Source organism: Theropithecus gelada, chromosome 18 (genome assembly GCF_003255815.1).
Source record: "Theropithecus gelada isolate Dixy chromosome 18, Tgel_1.0, whole genome shotgun sequence".
In the NCBI taxonomy this organism is placed as follows: domain Eukaryota; kingdom Metazoa; phylum Chordata; class Mammalia; order Primates; family Cercopithecidae; genus Theropithecus; species Theropithecus gelada.
The window spans coordinates 5171089-5197369 of record NC_037686.1 but is presented as its reverse complement, the minus strand read 5'-3'; the positions used below and the strand labels follow the sequence as shown (position 1 = coordinate 5197369).

General features: G+C 41.4%; 1 protein-coding gene across 4 annotated transcripts in view; it reads left to right on the top strand.

The window, feature by feature from the left end:
- Window positions 1–26281, top strand: part of PTPRM (protein tyrosine phosphatase, receptor type M) — an 840737-nt gene that overhangs the window by 674629 nt on the left and 139827 nt on the right. For 2 of the 4 annotated variants that reach the window (XM_025365055.1, XM_025365054.1), the window contains 5 exons: window positions 1790–1941; window positions 5375–5449; window positions 5680–5706; window positions 9994–10005; window positions 10732–10919. In XM_025365055.1, coding sequence (XP_025220840.1) covers window positions 1790–1941; window positions 5375–5449; window positions 5680–5706; window positions 9994–10005; window positions 10732–10919 — 454 coding nt within the window. The remainder of the gene's footprint in view (window positions 1–1789; window positions 1942–5374; window positions 5450–5679; window positions 5707–9993; window positions 10006–10731; window positions 10920–26281) is intronic. The other 2 variants (XM_025365057.1, XM_025365058.1) reach the window with 1 other exon arrangement.

Here is a 26281-nt window from a genome sequence, read left to right as displayed (position 1 = left end):
TATGGAGCTAATTCTCTCAGTCCTCCACTTGAGTGTTCCTGAGGAGACCTGGCCTGAGAATGTTTTTCCAGTGATCTGGCAGATTCAGAAGTGAAGAGAAAATGTATTATTGTAAGTGCGGCTATGGAGTCGGAGTCCGGTGCTGCCGCTGTCCAGAACATGTGTTGAGAACATCCAGGCTCAACTAGCATGGCTAGCTTGGAGGAGAGAGGCTCTAGAAGGGATGATCATGATCCCCACGAGGCAAGAGAGGAGGGTGTCAGTGCCCAGAGGAGTCACGCTGGCTCACCGTTCAAAATCTTTGTAACTTTAACACTGTCAGAGATGTTATAAGTGATTTTCATTTTTTCTGTTTAAAAATGTGTCTTTTTTCCAACAACTTTTAGCAATAAAAAGGCAACTTATTAATGAAACCCTTCTGCCTTCAAAGTATGAAATTAAAATATTATCGTAACTACAGGCAAGAAAGCATTTGGATTATGTGTCATTTAGAAATGATAATAAAGATTGTCCATATGGTCTTATGTTGTCAGTGCCTTACGTTGCATTAGCAATCACCTCATATGGGTGTAATTTTGATTATGTGGCTCATTTTAAATTCTGTATCCTAGGTCAATCAGTGTCAAGATGATTTACTAGAAGGAGGTGCGGTTTTCTTTCGTAGGTGCTGTTAGGTGCTTGGGCACCATTAGAATATTTTAGAGCATAGTATTTTTGGTATTAGGGTGCTGTGGGTGTTCTTAAACATTCTCACTATATACCTTCTCCTTAAGCGTCTCTAATTCTAATCTTCTCTGTCTTGCGTACATAAAACAATGTCTGGTAGCAAGATCTATAAAAATTCGTGTTATCTGTTTATTTGTGTTAGTTTCCCTTAAGGTCTTCCGGCTTTTGTACAGGTGTCAGTAATTTTAGATGTTGAGTTTTTGGTGATCAGTGAGCAGGATGCAGAGGCCAGGATTAACCTATGTCTCCAAAAGAATTGGAAATCTCTCTGCCTTTTTTTTCATTCTCTTCCACTGAAAGAGGGAGCAATGAAGTCTCATTCCTGCTGAACTTTCCAGGGAACCCAGCAACACGACGTTTTTTAACCTTCTGCTCTGTGGGGGTTGACAAAGCTTGATGGGAACTAATCTGGGTTCATTTGGGATTTGGGACAGGGTAACAGCCTTTTGAGAATTCAGTACCTTCCCTTCGATCCTCCTGTGGCCTGAGCTCTCTGAGCTTTGTAGGCTCTGTGTAAGGTTCTGCTCCCTGTATGCACATACTCCAATTCTACATTCTTGACTCCTCACCCTAGTTCTGTTCTTTAGTCTTAACAATGTGCCTTTGAGATTCATCTGTTATTTCATGTTTGCTTGGAAAATATTTACTCAGGGAAGTCTTGTCTTTGACACTGTATATGATGATGTTGACAATGATTTCATAAAAACTTAATAACTCTAGGAGTGTAACAATTAGCAGATTATGATTGTGTTGTACTAGAATCATGGGTCATTTTAATCTAGCTTATAATAGGAGACACAATGTTTTTGGCTGTGGCGTTTTATCTTTCTGGTTGTTTGGGGTTTTTTGTTTTGTTTTGTTTTTTGAGGATAGACAGTACCTATCTTTCGTCTCTGTCTGCAGCGTGGCAGAACGCTTGCTACAAATAAGGCACCATACATCCATCTCTGAATGAATAGGATTAATTCAGTAGATGTTATTCCTGAACATCTGTCCATATACATGCCGAAGCTCCGTATCCCATTCAAATGCATGCCTACATAATTGAATTCTTTATCCTAAGGAAACTGGCCAAGAAGCGGAAAGAGACCATGAGCAGCACCCGACAGGAGATGACCGTGATGGTGAACTCAATGGACAAGAGCTACGCCGAGCAGGGCACAAACTGCGACGAGGCTTTCTCATTCATGGACACGCACAATCTGAATGGGAGATGTAAGTGTATATGCTTCTTGGCTTTTAATACATCTCCTTGGTTTTGCAAGATTTCCTTCTTTTGAGGAAGAAGGCACCTGCTTCTCATCATCCTTCTTGTTGTTTAGATCCCATTTGTAAACTCTCCAGCTGTGGAATGACACACGGGAAGCCTGTTATAAAAACAGTTCATCAAATGGCAGTAGCAAGTTGATTGTTTATTTGTTTAGCTGACAGGTTCTGCCTTTATTATAGGGCTGTTAGTGGCAATTAATTAATTAAACTGTATTTCAGCTTCACAAGCCTTATACTTCACACCAGGTGTGTAAACCAACCTCAGCTGCTGCCTTCCCGTACCTGTGATCCAGGTAGAAGGCATTATTTTAGGAAACTAGCAATTAGATTGATTATATCAAGCACAAAAGGAGTAGTTGCTTTGTCCCTGGTAATCTTCTTGGAGACCAGAGGGAGGCTCCTCACTCTGTGGTTTAGGGGACACTTTGGCGAGCTCAAGGTCGGGGGTTTCTTTACTCTGTGAAATCTGTGCCTCAGGCCTGAGCTGCATAACCAGGATTCTGGTCAGCATGGGGATGGAATTAAAGTGTAGCTATTCCTGTTACCAAAAAATGGTCATAATATTCATAAAGGCTGGTGGGCCTTGTGGCTGTGAGGAGCACAGAAGTGGCATCTGGGGTGGGGCGACTGGGAGCAGTTTGGACAGTGTGGGCTCGTGTCCTGATACCCACTGTGGTCAGTGTGGTACTGCAGCTCCCTTCCACTCCTCTTCCAGATCACAGTGTGGTCAACGCACGTGCCTGTCCCTGAGCTTTGTGTTTCTCCTACACACTGCTAATTCGGTCTCCGAATTCAGTCTCATATTTTTCTGCTTGTAGTGGCTGCAGTTGTCCCACGTTATCCTCCTACATCAGTTTGTACTACACGCACACATGGCCCAGTGGAGCACGCACAGGTGCTGCTTTGGCACCAATGGGCAGGGCAGCAGTGTTGCTTTCATCCTTGGCCTTCTTTCTTTACTGTTTCTTGTCATTTTCAGTGCAGGCAGTAGAAGCTGTGGGGTCTCAGTGTACCCAAGCTCCTTCCCATTTTTTCATAGAATTCTCTCTGCTTTTTTGTAGCAGATATTATGTTTTTTATTTAAAAATACATATGTATAATTTATTCAACTGCCATAAGAAAGCCACCTATAATGTATTTGTTGTGGGCTGGAACTGGAGAAGCCCTTTTGACCACACGCAGGATTAGAATGTTTGTAGTAGCAGGTGTTCCTAGAAAGGGACCACACAGATACGTTCTCATTTTCCAGTATAACCCATTAATGTTCCAAATCTTCTATTTCATGGTAAAATTCCTCAAGAATCAATTTACTTGGAATCACTCACCCCAAAAGCAAGAATCTTCTTTAGTTGTTCTAGGTGTTTGAAGTTTGAACAGCAGAGAATATTCACTTCTGGACAGGAAGTTTAATTTGGCAGTTACGTTTTTGAAAGTGAATGTATGTGTGGAAATCCAAAAATGTTCATGTACAGAGGACTGCTACAGAGGCCAATGGAGCTTCCACAGCTGATTGGCTATTAGATGTTATTTTTTGCCTCCCTTCAGTAAAGCCAACAGAAGGAACACAGCAGTAGACTTTCCATTTTCCTCCCACTCTAAGCAATAAGATCTCATCAGTTCTCATCTGTCGGGAGCAACCCTAGAGGTAGATATCGTAATACTCTCTTAATGTCTTTGAAATAAGACAGCAGTTTCTGGGGAGGAAAACTTCAGGAAAGATGTTCCTTAGACCACCAGGCTGCCAGCACCACACCTATGACAAGTATGGGTATGCATGAGATCTTTCGGGGTTGGGAGAAAGTGCTGGAAGTTGTGAAGTGAGCAGTTTTTAGAAATGAGACAAGGGGAAAAATGAAATAGGAGAATTTAATAATAAGCATGACCACAGTTTTGAGAGTGGGGATTAATCTCTCCAGCAAAGCAAGTATGAGTTGCACTATCTGCTTTAATATGCTGTAAAAAGGGGAGAATAGATACAGACAGTGGGAATGGGTTTAATTTTTATGCTAGAAGATGAAAGTATTTTTAAAATATTTTAACTGGAAGGTGAAAATAAACACAGTTATTTTATATCTGCTGTGCACATCTTTACCAACCACATAAAAATGTCCGCAGGTAATAAAAAGGCTTTATTCTCACTGACCCTGGCATATTTTATTGATACTCATTTTTTTCATTCTTACTTTCATCCATTGTGCTCTTTTTCCAGACTTCTTACCATAAACATGCATCATAAGTATGATACATTTCTATTTTATAAAAATACCTGTAAAATGGCAGGCAGCCTGAGTTCTGGTCCTTGTTCTGTCACGTACTGATTCTACTCTTTAAAAATATAAACACAGGTAAATGCACTGTCCTAAATGGACTGCTCCTGGAGAGTTAAAATATATTAATATGTCATCGGAATAATTACCCAGTATGCACAGGGATTTGGTCATGCTTCCCATAAATATAATGGTATAATTGTGTTTGAGTGTCCTGATCAGGAACTCAGCATCAAATAGATCATGTAACTACATCAGAGGAGTTACGATTTAGACTTAAGTTTAACCACCTTGAGCAACTTTCAAGTCTTTATACTTTAATGAAATTAAACTGTTTTAAAAACACTAATCAGTTAATACATTTGAAGAGGATTTTTTTTAACTTAAAAAAGCATTTATTCTACCAAGGCTCTGTCAGCCATGAAGAGAGTTTTAAAATGTCTCTTAAAAATAGGAAATATCCATTTTTAATGAAATCAGATAAATTGGATGGGATTGACTGTCCTGCTTGATAAAAGGGAGGAAGAGGAAGTGCAATAATTCAGTCTTGAATGTTTCAGAGGAATATTTTAAAGAAAAGCATTTTTGTAAGGATTAAAAAGACTAAGGAACACGCATGGAGCACCACCTTTATTTTTCATAAAGCATTGCGGAGTGTTCTCTGCATATCCAAATATGAGCAAGGAGAGGATTTAGCAAACTACGGGAACATTAACATTGGGAATAGTCTCCAAAAGCCACGTGTAGACACATTCTTCTACTTTTACTTGTAAAATTCAGCTTGGCCTGAGAGCAGATTTCTATAAGCAAAGGGCAGAAGTCAAAACAGAAGTCTGATGAATTTCTCTATCCAAAATGGTGGCTGTGGTTGTGGGCTTTCTCTTTATTTGTGGGGTAAGAAAAGTCTTTAAGTTGCAAAAGGTTGCTTGTCTTCTAAAGGACAAGTAAGTACTGAGAAACATCTGGGAATGATGATATTTCCCACATAGACATCAGTGAGTCCCAGAGTCACCCTAGCTAGCATGGAGTCACCACGGGTGGTCTCAGAGCATTGTGTGTTCAGAGTGTGTTACCTGTCTGCTGCCCCTGACCAGCCTCTCTTTTGTTTACAGCTGTGTCTTCACCATCATCCTTCACAATGAAAACAAATACACTGAGCACGTCGGTGCCTAATTCCTATTACCCAGGTAACAGATTTTTCCATTGTCTCCTCTCTGCTCTCTCCTCAGCAGTCAGATTCACTCCGCCCTCTCTCTGCTATCCCTGGTGCTTGAGGGGCTTACTGTGTTTGAGATGTTGTAACCCAATGCTTTTCTACAGCTTTCTATGCGGAAAACAGGGGTGGGCATTCATCAATCATTTACTGTTCTTTCTCTTTTTACTTTCTCTGCATTGACCTGCTTACGGTGTATGACAGACCCATTTGTGCCAACTGCAATTTTAGGTGAGAACATTTCCCTTTACCACAGTTTATTGCAGGAGTAATTTAGAAAGTCAGTGACCACTCTGTAGGAGATTGGAGTTTTAATTCTGTATAATGCAGTGATTATAAGCACTACACGGGGGAGGTGGGTGGCCTGGGTCATGGAGTTAAAGGAAGAAAAGACTTCCCTAAACAGTCACCATTAATGAGGGGTTTGCTGCATGTGTTTTGGGGATGATACCAACAGCTTCAAATGAACACTCTCAGCTCCAGTATTCTCCCTTTCTGTGTTCAGAACTTAAAGTTAGGTCTGATCCCAGGGGAAAAAAACAAGGTGTCACCACTCAGCTGTGTACTTTCCAAGAGCTGAATTCTGTCTAGTGTGATAGTCATAAAAGTGAAAATAGCTTCTCATTATTTTCACTTATTGCTAAGCACTAAAAACTTCAATTTTAAAAATAGCATTTTTCTAATTATGCCAAATGTTATGCAGAAAGATGATCACAATGGAATTTTGGCCCCCTACTCATCCTCAGTGCCACTCAGGGTACCTGCCCCCCCGCCCCCCAGCTTCCAAAGTGTCTGTCACACAGCGGAATTTCAAAGGAGCTGATGATCTGAACAGCAAAATGACAAGATGGCACTTATAATCATACGGTTTATTATGTGTCACATGCCACTAGGAGTGAACTAAGATGTTAACCCGGTGGGGCAGAATGCATTTAAAGTATGAAATATTCCCAGCAGGGGGTTACAGAAAAAAATCCCGTTTGTCCAATATAAGAAGGGCGAGGAGAAAAATGGCATTGCCTGGCTGTGATAACCAAACAAGCATGAGCTGCTGTTGCATTTGAGACGCATAAATAACCCGAGTGTATCACGGCTGTGTTCTCTTTCTACTACTAACCTTTCCGAAAAGGAGCACAACAAAAACGACTTCAAGGTATATAACAATTCATTGTAGCGAGAGTTCCATCCTCAATTGTTCGACTTCTCCTTCCTAATTCACTTGACAAGGGTTTATATCTTTGCAACATAATTTTTTCCCCCTCTGCTTCTCTTTTCTCTAAGTTGTTACGATTTTTGTATAGAAGGTAATTTTTATTTTCCTAATGGTGTTCTGTGGGCTTAAGTAAGTTTGTTGCCTATGGAAAAAATGAATTAAGAAGTTTAAGAATGGATATAAAACAGAGTTTTTAAATTTGGCATCATTCTGAGGGCTAACAAAGCCCACTAAACCCTCCCCACACACACACTTTTAATATCAATTAAAAGGGAAAGAAAACTGCATTTTATTCCTTTCATAAGTGAGGGGCACAGGCTAATCTTAGGCACCAGAACAATGTAATCTACATGCAAATGACATTTGCAGAATCTTTTGATAGGCGAAGATTTGCGATTTCTTTATGTGCTGTGGCATTCATTCTGAGGCTCCTCTAGTGGATTTTCTGACCTTGGGGGAGCTGTGAGTGGGGAGGACTAAGATGTGCATTGTCAGAAGGAAGAAAATGTTCAGATTTCACGGCAGGATTAAGATAAGCTTATTAAACAAATACTCTTTAAAGTCGCTGCTTTGTTATTATGAACATTAATTACATCTTTTAAAGTTGATTAGGTTTCTTTACTGAAAGGGAATCACTTGGACGACAATTCAAGTAGCAAAAATGATGCGCATTGTGAAAAATAAGTCACCCAGATAGACCAATAACTGTTATCATGTATAGCTTATATAGATACCAAATGGCGGTACTTGGGAACTGCATTCCTTACATGTTACTTGGTGCAAATGTGAATCTACATATTGAGTAATAAGGATTGGTGAGGTTAGCACTTGAAACCAGGGAAGAATATAAGATACATATCTACTCTGGCAGCTTTGGGGGATAGTAGCAGTTATAATTTACGCAAAGACAAGAAGAAATGTTTTGCTGTGAGTCAGAGCTCAGCACAGTTAAATTCTCTAGCACCTTCAGCTTTACCTTTCTCATGCTAAGGTGCCCAGCCATAATGTATAGAGCTGGAGTATATCTTTATTTCATTTGCTTGTAAAAATATAGATGATTAAATGGATGGATGGATAGCTGGCTGGCTGACTGGATGGATGGATGGATAGACAGACAGATACAACCTACCCTACCTCAAAAATATTGCATCCGTTTCAACATAAGGTTTTCCAGCTAGTTTGTTAAAAATTCAAGATAATTCATAAAGAATATAGGTAGAATTAATTTTCAGTTCTTAGAAAACCATCAGAACTATTAGTGAGAAGCTTTATTTCTAATGTGCTCTTCTGCATTATTTTTAATTTTTAAAAAATGTTGAGGCTGGACACTATGGTGCAAGCATGTAATCCCAGCACTTTGGGAGGCCAACGCGGGAAGGTCGCTTGATGCCAGGAGTTCAAGGCCAGCCTCGACAACATAGGGAGACCCCCATCTCTTCAAAAAAATAATAATCATAAAAAATTAGCCAGCATGGTGGAATGCATCTGTATTCCCAGCTACTCAAGAGGCTGAGGCAGGAGGATTGCTGGAGCCCAGGAGTTTGGGGCTGCAGTAAGCTATGACAGAGCCACTGCCCTCCAACCTGGAGGATGGAGAAAGACCCTATCTCTAAAAAAAAAATAGAAAAAAAAATTGTTGATGGGTAATTTTTAAACACATAAAGGAAATTAATGACCAATAATATATTTTATCAATAATAATTCTTTTTTAAGTTAGAGAAAACTAATTACTAATTTTAGTGGAATCAAGAATGTCTAGTAGTATAAGTGACCCAATTTCATAGCAGCACACAAGAAGCCTTCTATTCCCTCTTCCATATGCATGTACTAGATAATAGGGCTCTTCTTTCAGGGACTTGGTAGTGTTTAAATGCTTGAAAATGTGTTCCACGCTAGTAATGAGGCCAAGATGGCATAACGCAGCACAGGATCATTACATACAACAGTGAGAGTGGTTGTAGCTCTGTGGATCTAAAACTTCCAAGAATACGTAGCCCTGGGATCAGAGCATTGCTAGGATGCTGGCGTGTCCACGTGAAGGACCCAAATCATTTATGGGAAGTTTAGAAGGTCAACCCACCATGGAGGGCGTGTTAATTATGTTCATCCCATAAGATACAAAACTGAGAGAACGAGAGAGGCACAGAGGGGAAACTAATTAATGTTCCATTTATTTTAGTATAAAGAACAGAACTTGCTGCTGGAGTAGCTCAAAGCTCAAGAGATTCAGTACTTCAGCAGGGTTCCTGTATCCCAGTTTATAAAGCTTGGCAGTTGCCAGCAAGCAAATCTGATGTGAAAATTTCCAGGTTTATTTGTAACTATTAAAATGGGAACATATGAATTGCTAAATTTCAAAGCAAATCCAAATGAAACAAAAATCATAAAATCAACTTACCACCCTTTTTTATTTTGTCTTTGTGTCTTTAGCCACGTTGTAGTGATCCAGGTGCCATTTCAGCAACAGCAACATAGCTACACACTTGTGTACCACCTTTCATACCATGCATCCCCAGGTGCTTTGCGATGCAGATAGAAGTGAGGTTTCAAAACCAGGCCCTGCTAATCAAGCACCCTTGGACTAAATTTTCTTCAGAGCTGAACTTCTCAGTAAAAAATAAATAACATATGAATAACTATAGCTGAATTCCCTATTGATATACAATCTGGTAACTTTTAAAACTTGAATATATCTTTTATATGTTTTATATAACATTCTCATTTTAAGTGACTTTACCATTATATTTTGACAACACCCATCCTCAATCATAAAACTGCTAAAGGGATTCAGCATTATAATGAGTTAACCTGTAGAATATGGAATTCTTAATCTAATAGCATTTCCCTGCATAAGACATTTTTAATAGGTACCATTTCTGCAGTTCATTAACCTAATTTTCTAGTAGGCATCCATTAAAATAGAGCCTCTTTAGGCTTATTTGACCAAATTTTGACATTAATTTTATAGTACAATTTGGTTGACTTGTTCAAGAAATTTAAATGAGAAATTGTGTTGAATACAAATAAGACTTATTTAGACATTACTTGGTTCATGGGGGATGAAAAGCAATTATGATGCTAATTTTAACCTCCTTTTTGTTATTGAGTACTTAAATTCAATGCTTCCATCCTAACGTGATGGAAGAATTGAGGCTTCGCCCTCTGACCACCTCTGAATAGAAAACTTAACTGGAAAGTTAAAGCATAAAATAAAAACTACCTGTAATTATGCACGCAGTACTATTGCTTATGCCCTGTTTCCTTTTTCTCCTCCTTTTTTCTCCTGATATGTATCTTCTTAAAAGTGCCAATAAATGGTAAGTTCCCCGATTCGCCCCATGGAAGAGTTGTGGAGGGAGTGGGAGTGTGTGTCTTACTGGTAGATTCTGACGAAGCCAGCTGGTGCTGCTCTGTGCTGGCCTGCATGTTTGCCTTTGTAGAACATTCCATGTGTGATGTGTTGGTCCACAACATTTTGTCAAGCTTTCTGATACCAGAGCATGCAAAGTGATTCATCAAAACGTTATCCCCACCAGGTTCCCTTTTATTTTTCCACTCTTCTTTGATTTCATGTATTAAGTCCACATTTCCATTGCTAGCTTTATAAGCCACACCATTTTGTGCACTTTTATTTTGCTCACAGAACATTTGTGCAGAGTTTATTTATGTCATCATAATGAACTACTGAACTAACATTTCAAAGAATACAAGGCTGGTTTTGCACCAGGTCTTGATGAAGTTTCAGGTTGAAACTTTAACAAACTTTAGCACTGGAAGGCTAAAGGGCTCTTCTCAATTAGCTTTGTGAAAGCAATATATCGTTTGGACTGCTTTGTAAAAGAAAGATTTCTGCGCATTCCTATGAGTATTGCCAACCCCATTTAAATTTCTAAACATTTAACTTTTCTTTTTTGCTGAGCCATCATAGGGAATTTTACAGCCCTAGGTGAGGGGATGCCAGGAGCCAGCTTCTTAGCATTCTCAGTGATGCCGACATAGCTCCCTGGCTCTCCCTCATTTTCTCCCTGGCCTTCTTTTCCTAGATGAAACCCAGACGATGGCCAGCGATACCAGCAGCTTGGTGCAGTCCCATACTTACAAGAAGCGGGAGCCGGCCGACGTGCCCTATCAGACCGGGCAGCTCCACCCCGCCATCCGGGTGGCAGACCTCCTTCAGCACATCACACAGATGAAGTGTGCCGAGGGCTACGGCTTCAAGGAGGAATACGAGGTGAGCACCAGCTCTGTGCCAGGGCTTTCCCCTTCCTTCTTGGACTCCATGCCAGATACTATGCTCCCAACTCCATCAGAAAGCCAAAGGAACTCCCCAGCCCTGAGAAATGCCAGAAAGAGACGAAGTACGGTTGTCCCTCGGTATTCTAGGGGATTGGTTCCAGGACCCCAGCATATGTCCAAGTCCCGGAGTGAGCCCTGTGGAACCTGAGAATCCAAAAAGCCAGTCCTCCAGATCCATGGGTTTTGCATCCCAAGGATATTATATATATTCTTTTCAATCTGCATTTGATTGAATATGCAGATGCAGAACCCTAGGATATCGAGGCCGACTGTATTTTATCCATGGATCCACTTTCATCTGATAGTAAAACTTATTACCAAGTTCACATGCATTACATGGAAAAAGGAAGAATGCTTTGCCTTTTACCTTATTCTGCACAAATATACAATGAAAACAAATTTACCAAGGTCTCTTCCCCTCCCCATCCTGTTTTTTTCTCTTTTTTTCTTCTTCCCTCTGTCAGAATTAAGTTTTAGTTCATGTCTCCCTCCCCATTCTTGATCACCTTCCTTGACGTTTCCTGTAATTATGATATTAAATCCTAATGATTTTGTAGTCATTATCTCAGGAAGAAACTGTCCACTTAAAGCAATTATAGACCAACCAGCAATGTCATGTGGTGGAGATCAGACAGCAGTACAGGGACTGGCTATTGTCATGGCAGTGACAGCTATTACTGTCCAGCCAGCCCAGAGAGCATGCCACTGTCTTGGGCTCTTGTGTGGGCAGCTGTCAGGGACATTTCTGGGAACAGTGATATTCTCCGAATATATAAAATATAGGGCTTACCCCTTTCACACCCTATGCCATTAGTTAATTCTGTTGGAAGGTCATTCAAGAACTGAAGAGAATTAATTGATCAAAGAAGTCTAATTCAAAGAAGCATGCCATCCCTTGAGTGGGTGGTGTGGGGCACAGGAAGCAGGACAGGAAAGTTGGATTGCTTTTTTATGTTATTAAAATCAGTCCGCAGTCATTGATGAAGATAAAGTAGCATGCTTACTCAGAGTGAAAATAGGATTATGTAGACAGGTGATTTTTGTAAACCTTAGAATGTGGTTCTGGTCTCATATTCACCTAACTAGCTCAGAGTTGGGAGACATCTTGTCTGGAATGAGAGTATTTTTGAAATCTGTTTCTACCACCTGGATAGTCTGTGAGTTTCAAACTCTGTTTCTTCTCTTCTTGTGGGCACACTCACATCACTTCATTTTATGCCCCAGCTACTGTATTGTCTTGAGTTTAGCTCTCTTTCCAAGCTTGATCATCAAAGATTCATTACAGCAGTCAAAGCAACACATGGTACCACTGTTGGCTGAGCCAGTGCTACAAGTCTTTTAGGAATAAGGCTTTGGTCCAAAGCAGACATAGACACACTTTGCCCTGCTAACATGTGCATCCTGGTATATTACCAATGACCTCAGTTCAGAAGGCTGTGAAGCCAAAGAATCCCATCCAGACCATGCCCCAGAGTTTCGTTGATGTCCAGAAAATATTTTCGGTTGCAGTTCTGCATTTTAGCAACCCTGAAATTCCTAGATTCATCTTCAGCAATTCAGTGTGTAAATTCAGTGAAATTGACTGCCTTTGCATATTTCCTCATGCACTTTTAAAGTCTAGCTTAGGAATTAATAGGATTAAGAGTAAGACTTCCAAAAGCTTAATATTGCATGAAAGAGAAAATTAGGTTATTGAGAAAATATAAGCCTAATGAATAGGGATGACGTTTAAGTTCTATCCCATATTCTGAATGCTGCAGATATTGCTGAAATGTTTATTAAAGATGTTAATGTCAAAGAGATTAGTTTTAGGCTCAAATAACAATTCATGAAATAACCTGAGCCCAATTTTTCATGAACTGTTTAAAAATACCTACTTCCTATAACATGCTATAGACAGTGCATATTTGAAAGATGTAGAAAATGTTTCCCATTCAGATCTTCTGAATAGATATGATTTATAAGTATAAACTGAAATATTGCATACTAATTTTAACCATATTATGACTGACAACTAATTTAGTTGCCAAAATAAAATGTTGTATTCATTAACTACTTTGCAGAGAACTTTTCTCATTTTAGCTATTCTGTGATCAGAGAGGACTGCTAAAAAGTGAATACTTTTAAACCCTAAAGCCATTGTTAATTTAAGAAAAAAGAAGGAAAGGAAATAATGAACAAAACACATATACTAGAGATGAAATCAGGAACAAATGGGAAGGAACTATTGGGAGGAGTATGAAACGAGCAGTTCTGTTAGGAGTAATCCCGTCACTGAGTGCTGTGCCCCTCGTGCCGCCCTCCTAGAGGGTTGCTGATGTAGTCGTCTAGTAGGGCAGATGACAGGGAAGTGAGGAGTGGTGATGGTGGGCAGGTGTGCCTGTGCCATGGCTGCAGGGAGAAGGGGACGCCCCTAAGAAGCGTGTGTCATGGAATGACACGCTCTGGTCTTGATGGAGGCACCGCCAGGCTTCTGGGAATTGGTGGTGGAGTGGAAGGTCCTAGACTGCAAGTCCTCATATGTCCCACTTTCTCTAACCCCAGGGAGGTGTTACTCTCATGAGAATCTGGAAAATCCTTAAACAGTTATTTTTTTGAAATTCATTTAGTGTTAAGACCTCTAACAAAACAGACCTCTTTCCGTCATGCTGTAAAGTCTGCATCCTTTTCATTAACACACGCCCAGAGTCAAGAGTGTTGAGTGCTAACTGGTGTAGTGGGAGTCTCTGTGCTACTCAGAGAGGCCATCCCACCCAACAGATACTGAGAGGCTGTGGTTTGGAACACAGGCTCTGGCACCACACTGCCTGCATTCAAACCCAGCTCTGCTGCTTAGGTGTGTGACCTTGGGCAAGTCATCTAACCTCTCTGGGCCTCAGTTTCCAAATCTATAAATAAAATAATGATGGTATCAATCTCAAAAGGTTGTTGTGAGGAGTAAATCATTTTAATGTAGGTGCTAGAATTATATCTGGCATATAGTAAGTGTTCATTTGAAGTGTTAGCTAGTAGAAGAAAAAAAATACTAACGTATAATAAGATCCAAGAGCAGAAGTTCACACCATGTTCTTTATAGGGAAACTTCGTTATGCTGAGGTTTCAGTAAAACTCTCATCTCTTGTGCATAGCAGTCTGAGGACAGAGTGAGCCACATGTTAGGACAGGGGTTAGACTTTTGCTTCATCTCCAGGACTGGATAATTTTCTTACCATGTACCATATATCATCAGAAATTCCCGTTAACAAGTAACTTACAAACAGATAGACTAGACTGTATGGATTAAGAGTTTAAGAACTGAGAAAATAAATTTTTAAAAATATATGCTGTCATGTATTATTGCTGTAATAGTATTTCCCTATGTAAGTTGGAGAGTCCTGAGGAATACTATAACTCTAGACTGCATAATCCTCCTGACAAGTTATTGGTTGCTGCGTTGGTGTCTTCGGCAAGGTAGGATTTGGGGAAGAGTTCAGTTTTACCAGTCATACGCTGCACGTGGCACCAGGGATACACAGGAGAGCTGCTCCTCCCTGTGCCTGATGGGGAGGCTGACAGGGCAGGAAAAGGCAGCTGGGTAATGACTGCAGTTTGTCCAGTCAAACCCTGCACCCTCTAAGAGAGATGCGCAAGCATACTCTGAAGGCCAGTGGGGTCACCTGAGCCAGCCAAGAGCAAGGATGACTTCTCTCCTGGAAGATGAGTGGGAGTTGACCAGGAGAAGGTGAAAGAGGGTAGCAGTCCAGGTAGACCCAAAAGCAGGAGAATGGGGTTCTCTGGGGAAATGGCAGGAGAGCTATATGCCTGAGTCCCAGGAGGGCTGCTCTGTGGATGAGGGTGGTCAGGGCTTCCATCACCAAAAGCACCTCCTGTGTCACACTGAGAGGTTTGGACGTCATTATAGAACCAGTAAAAGAGAAGAAAGACTCAAATAGCCCGAGTCTCATTCGTGTACTTGGATGGAGAGCATTTAGTCTGAACAGCTCAGTTTTAAAATATTATTTGTATGAGGCATACAGGCAATTGCTTAAAAGGTAGTACCCCAAAAAAGTGAAGGAGAAAGGGAATGTGTGTTTTCTTTAAAAGTTCCTGGTATTCAAAAATCCTGTGGAATGCTTGGCTTCAAGACTTGTTGAAGCAGTGAATTACTTCAGTACTGAAGCATCTTTGGGGATAAATCTAAAGAATGGCTCTGGTAGTTGCTGTGACTGTGTAATCGTCACATCGGCCTTTCTGGTCTTCTTCAATCTGTGTATATCAGGAAATGCCAGTCATTTACGTTGTAAAATATTTTTGAAGTAGTGATGTTCTCTCTGCTGAACAGGTTTCAACCAATTCTTCTTTATTGTTTTCAAGACAGTGGTGTCTCAAAATTGGCCTAAACACAGAAGGATTCATTACTGATCAAGCAGCTGACAGAAGTGTGTCCAAACAAGAGCAGACCGTGCGGTGGGGATGAGATGGAGCAGAGCTCAGTGCAGATTTTTTATTTGATTTTGTTCTAACTAGATAGTCATATGGCACCTCTCACCAGGGAGATGCAATAATTTGATTCAAAGGAAACTCATACATGAATCACAATAAAGAAGTAAACATGATGAATTGAACAGAAAATGGCACATTGTCAACAGAGAGTGGTCCTTCTCCTCCGGAGAAAGGCGGAGCGGAAAGGGCAAGCTTGTTTGTGTTGCTGCGAGAGAATAGCTACCTGGTTCCTCTGACCAGCAAAGGGCGGTCTGTGCTAAGCCCCTGGGGGAAACCTATGGGCTTCCCAGAAAAGTAGAAGAGAGAGCGGTTCGCTCACGGGGGATAGACAGGTCAGACTCAGCCACCCTGCCCCACGCAGACTTCTGGGCCTTTCTCAGCTGGAGTTGAACAGGGACATTTGCCATGACTGCAGCTCTGCCCTGAACCCTCACACCCAGCCCTAGACAGGGGTGTGCTGCACCCCTTGTAAGTGGCTTGATACCACGTCAGGTCCAACGTTGTGATCCTGTGCGAGTGGGGAGTCAGTTCCTCCCCCTCTGCAGTCCCCAAAGGACCTTTGATGGCTCAATTTTTTTTTTTTATGCCTCAATTTTTGAACTGATTCTAAGTCCCTTTGGAGATCCAGGCAGAAAGACAACCCTAAGTAGGAAAACAGCCAAGTTATTCTGAAAGAATATGTTTTGCTATAACTGTAAAATGAAGATAAAGAAAGGACGTCAGTTGAAGGCTGCTTCCAGAGAGGATGTCCTGAAAAACGCAGATGGTACTATTTTATTAGCTAATAGTGTCACTCTGGGGCGCAAAAAATTGTTTCCAATTACTAGAGCTGAAACGTATCAAAGGCCGCAGTAACTCTTTCCATCCTATTCTTAAAAAAAAAAAAGTGTGTTTGTGCGTGTTTGTATCTAAATATATTTAGAAAAGCATTGTCTTTATGCTACCTACTTTTTTGTTTGCTTGTTTTGTTTTGTTTTGTTTTTGAGACAGTGTCTTGCTCTGTCACCCAGACTGGAGTGCAGTTGCACAATCTCAGCTTACTGCAACCTCTACCTCTGGACTAAAGCGATACTCAAGCCTCAGCCTCCTGAAAGCTGAGACTACAGGCTCGCATGACCATGCCCGGCTAATTTTTGTATTTTTAGTAGAGGTGGGTTTTCGCCATGTTAGCCAGGCTGGTCTCAAACTCCTGACCTCAAGTAATCTGCCTGCCTCAGCCTCCCAAAATGCTAGGATTACAGGCATAAGCCACTGTGCTCGGCCCCACATACTTTTCTTATATTATGCCTCTCTCCTGGGCACAATCACTGGTGATTAATTTTGTAGTTGAACGTGAAGATTGTTTTTTAGCTCAGTTTAAACGGGGAAATTGAAAACATTATGCCAGAGTCTTCAGAATTAGGTGCAACCTGTGAAGTTTTCTGAGCAACCTGTATTGTCTTTAAACACGTCTGTCTCCTTGTAGCTCCCTTTAGGTCTTTTTTAAACACATGAGTTGTATATCCCCCCACCTCGTATCCTTCCCTCATTTTCTAAGTAAAACAGCTGACTTTGTCAAATGCAAGCTCAGTGTTTTATTTGCTGGCTTTGTCTATATTTGACAAAGCTGTGGCAACTTAAGAAAAAATTATTATTAAAATGTCTCACCTGCCCTCTAAAATCTTGCTTTTTTTTTTTTTTTTTTTTTTTTGAGACTGAGTCTTGCTCTGTGGCCCAGGCTGGAGTGCAGTGGTGCCATCTCAGTTCACTGCAACCTCCGCCTCCTGGGTTCAAGCGATTTTCCCAACTCAACTTCCCAAGTAACTGAAGCTACAGGCACATGCCACCACACCCGGCTAATGTTGTATTTTTAGTAGTTTTTCACCATGTTGGCTAGGCTGGTCTCTAACTTCTGACCTCTGGGTGATCTGCCCATCTCAGCCTCCCAAACTGTTGGGATTACAGGCATGAGCCACCATATCTAGCCCAAAATCTCACTCTTATTTACTTGCCTCCTACCTCAGTGAAGCCAGCTGTTCTTGTCTGTTTAATGTTGCTACAACAGAATACCTGAGGCTGGGTCATTTGTAAAGAAAAAAGGTTCTGCAAGCTGGGAAGGAGAGAAGCATGACACTGCCCTGGTGAGGGCCATGTGCTAAGTCAAAGAGGAAGTGGACACGTGCAGTGAGAGAGGACCCAACAGGAGGAGAATTGCTTTTTTTGTTTGTTTTTTTTTTAAGAGACAGGGTCTCACTCTGTTGCCCAGGCTGGAGTATAGTAGTATAATCATAGCCTACTACAGCCTTGACCTCCTCAGCTCAAGAAATCCTCCCACTCAGCCTCCTGAGTAGCTGGGACTACAGGCACGCACCACCAAGCCCAGCTAACTTTTTTATTTTTTTGTAGAGACAGGGTCTCACTATGTTGCTGAGGCTGGTCTTGAACTCCTGGACTCAAGTGATCCTCCCACCTCAGCCCCCCAAAGCACTGGAGCTACAGGCATGAACCACCTCACCCAGAATTGCTCTATAACAACCTGTTCTTGTGGTAACTAAGCCAGTTTTGCCAGAGCACGACTCACTCGTGAGCATGAGGATGGCACCAACCCATTTATGAGGGGTCTACTCCCCTGATCCAAACACCTCCCACTGGGCCCCATCTCCCAACACTGCCACACCAGGGACCAGATTTCAACATGAGTTTTGTTGGGGACAAGCAAACCATATTCAAACTGTAGCACCAGCATATCCTACAAAAAGCACTCCCAGAAAGCCACCGTTGTCTGCAGAGATCGCAGTTCTGACTCCCTCCCTTCAGACGCCCTTCCATGGGAAAGGCCTTGAGTTGGGGAGGACAAGCCCTGGAAGTTGGAGACCAGCCCAGCAGCAGGGTGCGAGAGAAGGGCACCCTGGGCACCTGGGCTCCCCCTTGTTGGGAGTTGGTCGGCAGAGGGATAATTGCACACACTTCTAGACGACTTTTCAGAATGGTGCACAGCAGCCCCTTTGCTGGCTTTTGCACAAAGAAGCAGGGGCAGGTGGAATCAAAGGCACTTTGTGTTACTCAGCTGACAGAACATTGCCTGTGCACAGCTGGTTCGTAGATTCTGTGTGCAGTCCAGAGGGGGAGGCACCCCTTCCCTCACCTCCAGCCCACACACTTTTCAGATGTGCTTTTCAGTTCCTGCTTCATATTCCAAGGGACCAGCTGAGTCAATCAATTGGCACAATCAGTGCAGGTTGTTTTCTGTCCCACAGGATACAAAACAAACAAAACAAAACCATTGAAGACTAAGGATGGGGAGCTGGGGGTGGGGAGGCACTGGCAGGCACCGTAAATGCATTAAGAATCACACAGCTGCGTCTCCGATGGCTGAAGCAGCCAAGTGATTTTTTGATGTTCTTTTTTCCTTTAATTATTATGGTGCTGGTAAGCCAGGTCCGTAAGAAAATGATAAACACTTCTCTCTGAAATTTTGAGATGGCTTCAAGCTATTTGGGAAGTAAGATGTATGTGTGTATAGGTACATTCTTAGCGGGTGAAAGTTTCTGCATATTTTTTAAAAATGCAAGAGAGAGAGTTGGTTTTGACATGAATATTTGGTTTATTTTTTTCTAAAGTACCAATAGAAGAGTGAGTTTTATGTGTTGTCTGCTCCACTCAGTGTGCCGCTTTCGGGGCCTCTTTCATGTTAGCTAATTTTTTATGCAGTTTTCTTTTGCCCTTGCCTCTGATGACATCATACACAGGCTCAAACTTCAGAACATTCGATTAAAAATTGTTATTTCCTACAACTCTCCGTGCTCCCACTGATGATAATTCATGGCAGTCGACATTTTCCAGTTTGTGTGAAGCACTTCTAGGCAACTGTCCGGTTTCCATTTTGAAGCTGGTTATTAGAATTTTCTTTAACCTGAAAGAAGTTAAGCAATTTTCCCACTTGTTAACATGCTTTTAGTGTCAGATGCCATTAGCCACAAGTGCCTTCTCAGAGGACCTGGCCCAGAAGGGATAGTGAACGTGCTTGTGTGCCAGCATCTGCGGACCTTATGTGTGTCTGGTACAGGTCCTGCTTTTGATTAGTTTGATGCTGTCATCACCCACTAACATGGTCAAAGTAGATTTTTCATGGTTGCCATTGCCCCTGCCTCTCCCTCATCTCCACACCAGCAGGCTCAAGTCCCAACTGCTCTCTCTCCTCCCCATTTTCAGTGGCTCCCCTCTCTTCCCTGTGCTAGGGCCTGCCCTGATCACTTGTCTGTGCCATTGGAAGAGTCCCCTGACTTATCTCCCTACCTAGTCTTTCCCATTCAAATCTGTTCTGGACTCTGCAACCAATTTTCTTCATAAGACGTAGATGTTATCATGTTTGACTGATGCTCAAGACTATGCCATGGATTCTTTCCAAAAATAAGAACCTCAGCATAGCATGTTCAGCCGTCTGTGCCACGACCTCACGCTGGGTTTCAGGCTTCCATTGTAATGCAGGTGCTTCCCACCATGCAGGCTTTGCTCTGCTTCTGCTCATGTCCTCACCACCTTGCCATTTTCCAGGCCTCCAGGGCTCATGCTGCAGGTTGTGGCCTCTGCCTGGCATGACTTCAGCTCCTCCTTCACTTGCCACATCCATTCAGACACAGCTCAGATGTGACTGCCCCCCAAGCTGTCCCTGATCCCAATGAGAAACAACCGTTCCCCCCACAGTCTCGTAGCTCTGTGTTTGAATAATATAGTAAGCAATATATTAACTGATAATACAGTAGGCAATATATTAACTGATAATACAGTAGGCAACATATTAGTTGATTTATTCAGTACGTATTTGACAAACAATACTGAATATGTGCTGAATTGATTTCTATGTAGTTACGCTTTGTAATTCATATTTGATGAATTGATTTCTGCATATTTAAACACATACCCCTGTGCCTGGGGAAATGATAGAGATGGAAATGATAGATATAGAACAATTAAAAAATACAAGCTCAGGATGTTACAAATCGTCATATAGGATCAAGTGGGCCAACGGTGTCCAGTCAGAAAAACTGTACTGACCGACTTGAACCTGATCAGTGCTGATCACCTAAAAATGGAAAGCGTAGATATATTCCATTTGGTCACTTTAGTTATTGAAAGCCAACCTATGTTTAAAAATTTGAGGATAGACTTTTTTTTTTTCAAGATAGAGTCTCACTCTGCTGCCCAGAATGGAATGCAGTGGTACAGTCTGGGTTCACTGCAACCTCCATCTGCCAGGTACAAGAGATTCTCCCCCCTCAGCCTCCTGAGTAGCTGGGACTACAGGCATGTACCACCACACCGGGCTAATTTTTGTAGTTTTAGTAGAGACAGGGTTTCCCCATGTTGTCCAGACTGGTATCGAACTCCTGACCTCAGGTGATCCACCTGCCTAGGGCTGCCAAAGTACTGGGATTACAGGTGTGAGCCACCACTCCCAGCTGAGGATAGGCATTTTTAATACATGTTTGCTTTACATTTCTTATACATGTTTGCTTTACGTTTCTTTTTTAACCTTGTGGCAGAAATGAAATATATTTGGTCTTTGTCCCTGGTTCCTGACACTGAGCTCTTAAAACCCTTGGGATTTTATGAGTGATGAGAGCATCTTTTATTAAAATCTAACTTTATGCTAATGATGACTTAGAGTAGAGCCCTTAGCTAGCCTCAGGATGGGGTGGCTCTCCAGAAAAACCTAATGATTGGAGAGCTGGAAGTTTTTCAGCCCCACACACCGACCTCCAGCGAACCAGGGTAGAGGCAGCTGGAGATCATACTCTCTAAAAATTCTTCAACAAGCTGTGATGAGCTTCTGGGCTGCTGAATATATACACGGGGGTGCTGGGTGGTGGCACATCCACAGAGGGCATGGAAGCTTGGCGTCATGGCCCCATACCCAGGCCTACGCACCTGTTCATCTGGTTGCTTGCCTGTTCCTTTATAATATCCTTTATAATAGACCAGTAAATGTGTGTTCCCTGAGTTCTGTGAGCTGCTCTAGCGAATAAATTAAACCTAGGAGGATGTCATGGGAGCCCTGATTGATAGTATAGGAAACAGCCTACTACCGGGGACTGGCATCTGAAGCGGGGGCGGCATTTTGTGGGACTGAGCCCTCAGCCTATGGGATCTGACTCCAGGTAGAAAGTGTCAGAATGGAAACGAATGAGAGGACACGGAGTTGGTGTCCACCGGAGAGTTGCTTGGTTTGGAAAAATCCGGCACATCTGACCACAGCAGTCTTCTGTGCTGGGCTGAATGTGCGAGAGGAGGAAAAGCACTTTGGCTTTTTCCTACCTTTTACCAACCCCTAATAGAAGCAATGTAGAATTATTTACGTGAGACTCCAGTGCTTTCATAACATGACTATTCCGTGTCATGGAACATGACTATTCCAACAAAGAAACTCTATGTCATCATAGACAGTTTCACAGCTCATAAAGGCATTTCAGAGGCGAGTAGGGCTTTGAGGGCTGGACTTTCCATAAGTTTTTCTTGGCTTCTAGAACTTTCATGATGTTGAGAGTACCTGCCCATGTCTAACACCTACTATATTGGCACTGTACAAAGAACACACACACGGGCCGGGTACGGTGGCTCACTCCTGTAATCCCAGCACTTTGGGAGGCCAAGGCGAGCGGATCACGAGGTCAGGAGATCGAGACCATCCTGGCCAACATGGTGAAACCCCGTCTCTACTAAAATACAAAAAATTAGCTGGGCTTGGTGGCGGGTGCCTGTAGTCCCAGCGACTTGGGAGGCTGAGGCAGGGGAATCACTTGAACCAAGGAGGCAGAGGTTACAGTGAGCAGAGATCCGAGATCGTGCCACTGTACTCCAGTCTGGCGACAGAGCAAGACTCCATCTCAAAAAAAAGTACACACCTACACAAACAGCACACACAGAGATGTGTATTTCTAACCACAGTGCTGTTACATTACTATCAAACCCATTTTCCAGATGAGAAAATGAGTCAGAATTTAAGTGACTCACCCCAGGCTGTCCTGTCTAGAGTAGCAGGCAGGCTGCAGCAACCCAAAGCCTGTGTTCTTTCTACTGAAGCACATTACTTCCGTACGAAACTCCGTGGAGACACAGACCTATGGAAATTAACCTTGTGTTTTATTGATGTGACTTGTGATTTCATGGCAGGAATGTTCGTTTTCCTCTCCACTGTTGTGTTTGCTTTGAACAGCGGTTTGTCCTTTGGCAGAGGACCCATCTAGCCTGGGGCCCCGTTGGCAGCGCCAACTCTGGTGTGTTTCAGCAGCAGCAGATGCTGTCCATTAATCTCACTCAGGGTCTCAGCTCTGTGACATGAGGTCACTGCAACATTGCTCCTCCCTGCTCTAGCTTCTCATTGTCTGAGGAATGCGGGAAAATCATTCTGACGATATCTGCCAGCCTGGCTCATCTGGCTTGACCAGTTCTAGGCTAAAATCAAGCTACAGCTCTCGAGAGTCGTGGATTCCATGTGCTGCTCTCCTAGATGATTTCGCGGCTGCCAACCAACCCTGCAGCAGGAAGAAGGGAGAAGAGAAGGAGAAGACAAGTTTGTAAACCTCAGTTGTGTTTGAAAGCCCAAGGTTTTCTAAAAAATCTTCTCTAGAAGTTGATGAATCTTTTTTCAATGGAATGATTCAAAATAACTGACAATCTTATTAACCTCATGGCAGAGCCAAGATAACACCTTACACTTTGATTCAATGATGCAACAAATAACCAGTTGAAAAGTCAATGTTTTTTTTTTTTTCAAAGAACAGTGCTGTGTTGTAGAAAGGACAGTGGATTAGGAATCAGAAGGCAAATGTGGGTCATGGTTCCTGTCTGCGAACTCTCTAACACTGGAACATTGAGGAAATCACGGAACTTCCATGAAGCAACTTCTATCAGTTGTGACAGCAACTACTCACAAAATATCTATGATGTTAGCAGTAGTATGGTCTCCTTAGAGATGCTGGATTTCCAGTTTGATGGGCGTATTCTCATGGATGGAATGTTTTTCAGTGGGGCGACACTAACTGGCTGTTGGAGATCTGTGTGGGGACACGACCGTCACGTATGATCCACAGGCGCTTCTCTGGTTCTCTGTGGCTGGTTCTGATTTTATTCCAAGTTTCTGAATGAAGTGGTTTCTATCCCAATGTACCCTTCCTATCTTTTCTTCCTCTCTCTCCCCTCATTTCAGCCTCCTCCCATTCTCACTTCTAACCTCTACCCCATCTCCAAAACACTGGGAAGTCTGCATTGAGATGACAAGGTCATAGTATTAGCACACGTTTGTATCAAGTTCTCACAATGTCTGAAATGTGGTTATGATTCCATGATGTCTCTAATCCCTACTCACCCAGTTCTTAAGAATCGAGGGCAACCCCGTTTGGGTCCCCTTCCACGCCGTGGAAGCTTTGTTCTTTCGCTCTTCACAATAAACCTTGCTACTGCTCAAAAAAAAAAAAAGAACAAAAAAGAATCATGAATGATAAGGAAATATATGGACTAAATGTTTGGAATTACTTAATAATGTTTCACATAAACCATGTGTAAATTAGTATTATTGTCACATGTATCATTCAGAACACAGTAATATTGAATTAGAGCCCATATTTTTGACCTGTCATGTCATGGAAAAGAAAGAGGACATGCTGACTTTTCCAATTTCTTCTATTGTCTCTTCTGAAATAAAGTAGTTTTATGTCCATCATTGAAATATAATAAAATTGGCAGGCATGGTGGCTTACGCCTCTAATCCCAGCACTTTGGGAGGCCAAGGTGGGCAGATCACAAGGTCAGGAGTTCGAGACCAGCCTGGCCAATATGGTGAAACCCCATCTCCAGTAAAAATAGCAAAATTAGCCAGGTGTGATGGCAGGCACCTGTAGTCCCAGCCACTTGGGAGGCTGAGGCAGGAGAATTGCTTGAACCCAGGAGGCAGAGACTGCAGTGAGCCAAGATCACACTACTGCACTCCAGCCTAGGCAACAGAGCAAAACTGTCTCAAAATAAAACAAAAAAAGAATTCACCCATATTTTTCATTGTGCTATAGATTTTTAAAATTTCTTCACTCCCTTTATCTTCTATTATCACCCTTTAGGGGGACATGGAAAACCTTTTATCTGTTTACTTCAGGGAAATTATATGAGATACTGAATAATTGTAATATATTCAGTGTTAATTATAAATACGCAGCATATGTTTTTATATGTATTGTATTTATGTGCTTTAGGTAATTATACATGTGAGGTCCTTGCCAATTTTATGGCCAAAATATTTTACTTGGCTGATTACTAAGTGTATTTTAAGCTTACTTCTTGAAATATGAAGAGAATATACTATAAATCCAATTAACATAATTTATCTGCCTAAAGAGAATGGTTGCTTTTATTTTTTTTTCTCTATTTTAATGATGAAAAACAGTTGTAAGAGTACGGAGTACTTAATTTGTTTTTAAAGCTTTCCAAGCCCAATTTTGTTGTTTTCTTTTAAGAGGAAAAGATAATTTTTAAAGAAATTTGGAAATTTTAAAGAAAGCCTAAAAAAAATCACCTACAACTCACTATCAATTTTCAATAATTTTCTGTCTAATATTTTAAGACATTACAATCTTAATATAAAGAGTTTCATATCTTATTTTACACTTAATATTATATCCCAAATGTTTCCTTTATCTTTGCCATGAACGCTGCTATAAATAACTCTTTAGATTTACCTCCATTGCTTTCTAAAGCTATATTTCAAGAGATGAAATTACTAGTTCAAGTATATAAAATGCTTAAGATTCATTACATACTCCTGTTTTGACAACCTGTTTTCATGAAGGTTGCATCAGCTCACATTCACATCAGCACTCTATAAGAATGGTTACTTCAGTTCCTCACTAAAATGGCTATTAAACTTTTAAAAAATCTTTGCCAATTTGATGAGTGAAAAAAGATTATTTCCTTATTGTTCCATTTGAAGCTATATGTGTCTTCATATGTTTACTGACCATGTGAAAATTTTCTTTTGTGAATTGTTCATATCCTTTGCATCTTTATCTACTGGAGTATTATTTGTCTCCTGCTTATGTGTATAAGCTCTTTTATTGCCTACCTTGCCTTTCTTCTATAGAAACATGTTGTTAATTCTCAGTATTTGTGATTCCATAATTTTAGAATCACCTAGTCCATGGGAAACATGGACAATTCATACAGTCAACTTTAGGAAAAACTCTGTATAATTTTGTTTGAAATTTCATGGGATGCATTTATAAATCTTGGAAGAATTGTCTTCTTGGCGGTATTAGGTGTTCCTATCCATTAATATGATTTATGCCTCTATTTGTTTGGATCTTCTTTAATGTGTTTCAATAAAGCTTCAAAATCTTCTTTATAAATCCTATACATCTTTTGGTTTGATAAGATTAAAGTATGCCAACTAATTGGGTAGCTTAGAAGAACTGGATAAGTTCCTAGAAATGTACAACTTATTAATGAAGAAATAGAAAACTCAAATATAGCAATAACAAGGAAATTCAATCACTAATCAAAAATCTCCCACAAAGAAAAGTTCATGTCCAGATGGTTTTACTGGTGAATTCTACCAAACATTTAAAGAAGAATTAAGGCTAGTATTTCTCAAATGCTTCCAAAAAAGCTGAAGATGACAAAACACTTCCAAACTCATTTTACAAGGCCAGTATTACCCTGAACAAAAAAGCCAGATAAGGACCCTGTAAGAAAAAAGGATTAACCAATATCCTCAGTGAACATACATCCAAAAATTACTCACAAAACACTAGCAAGTCAAATTCAACAGCACATTAGAAGGACCACACACCA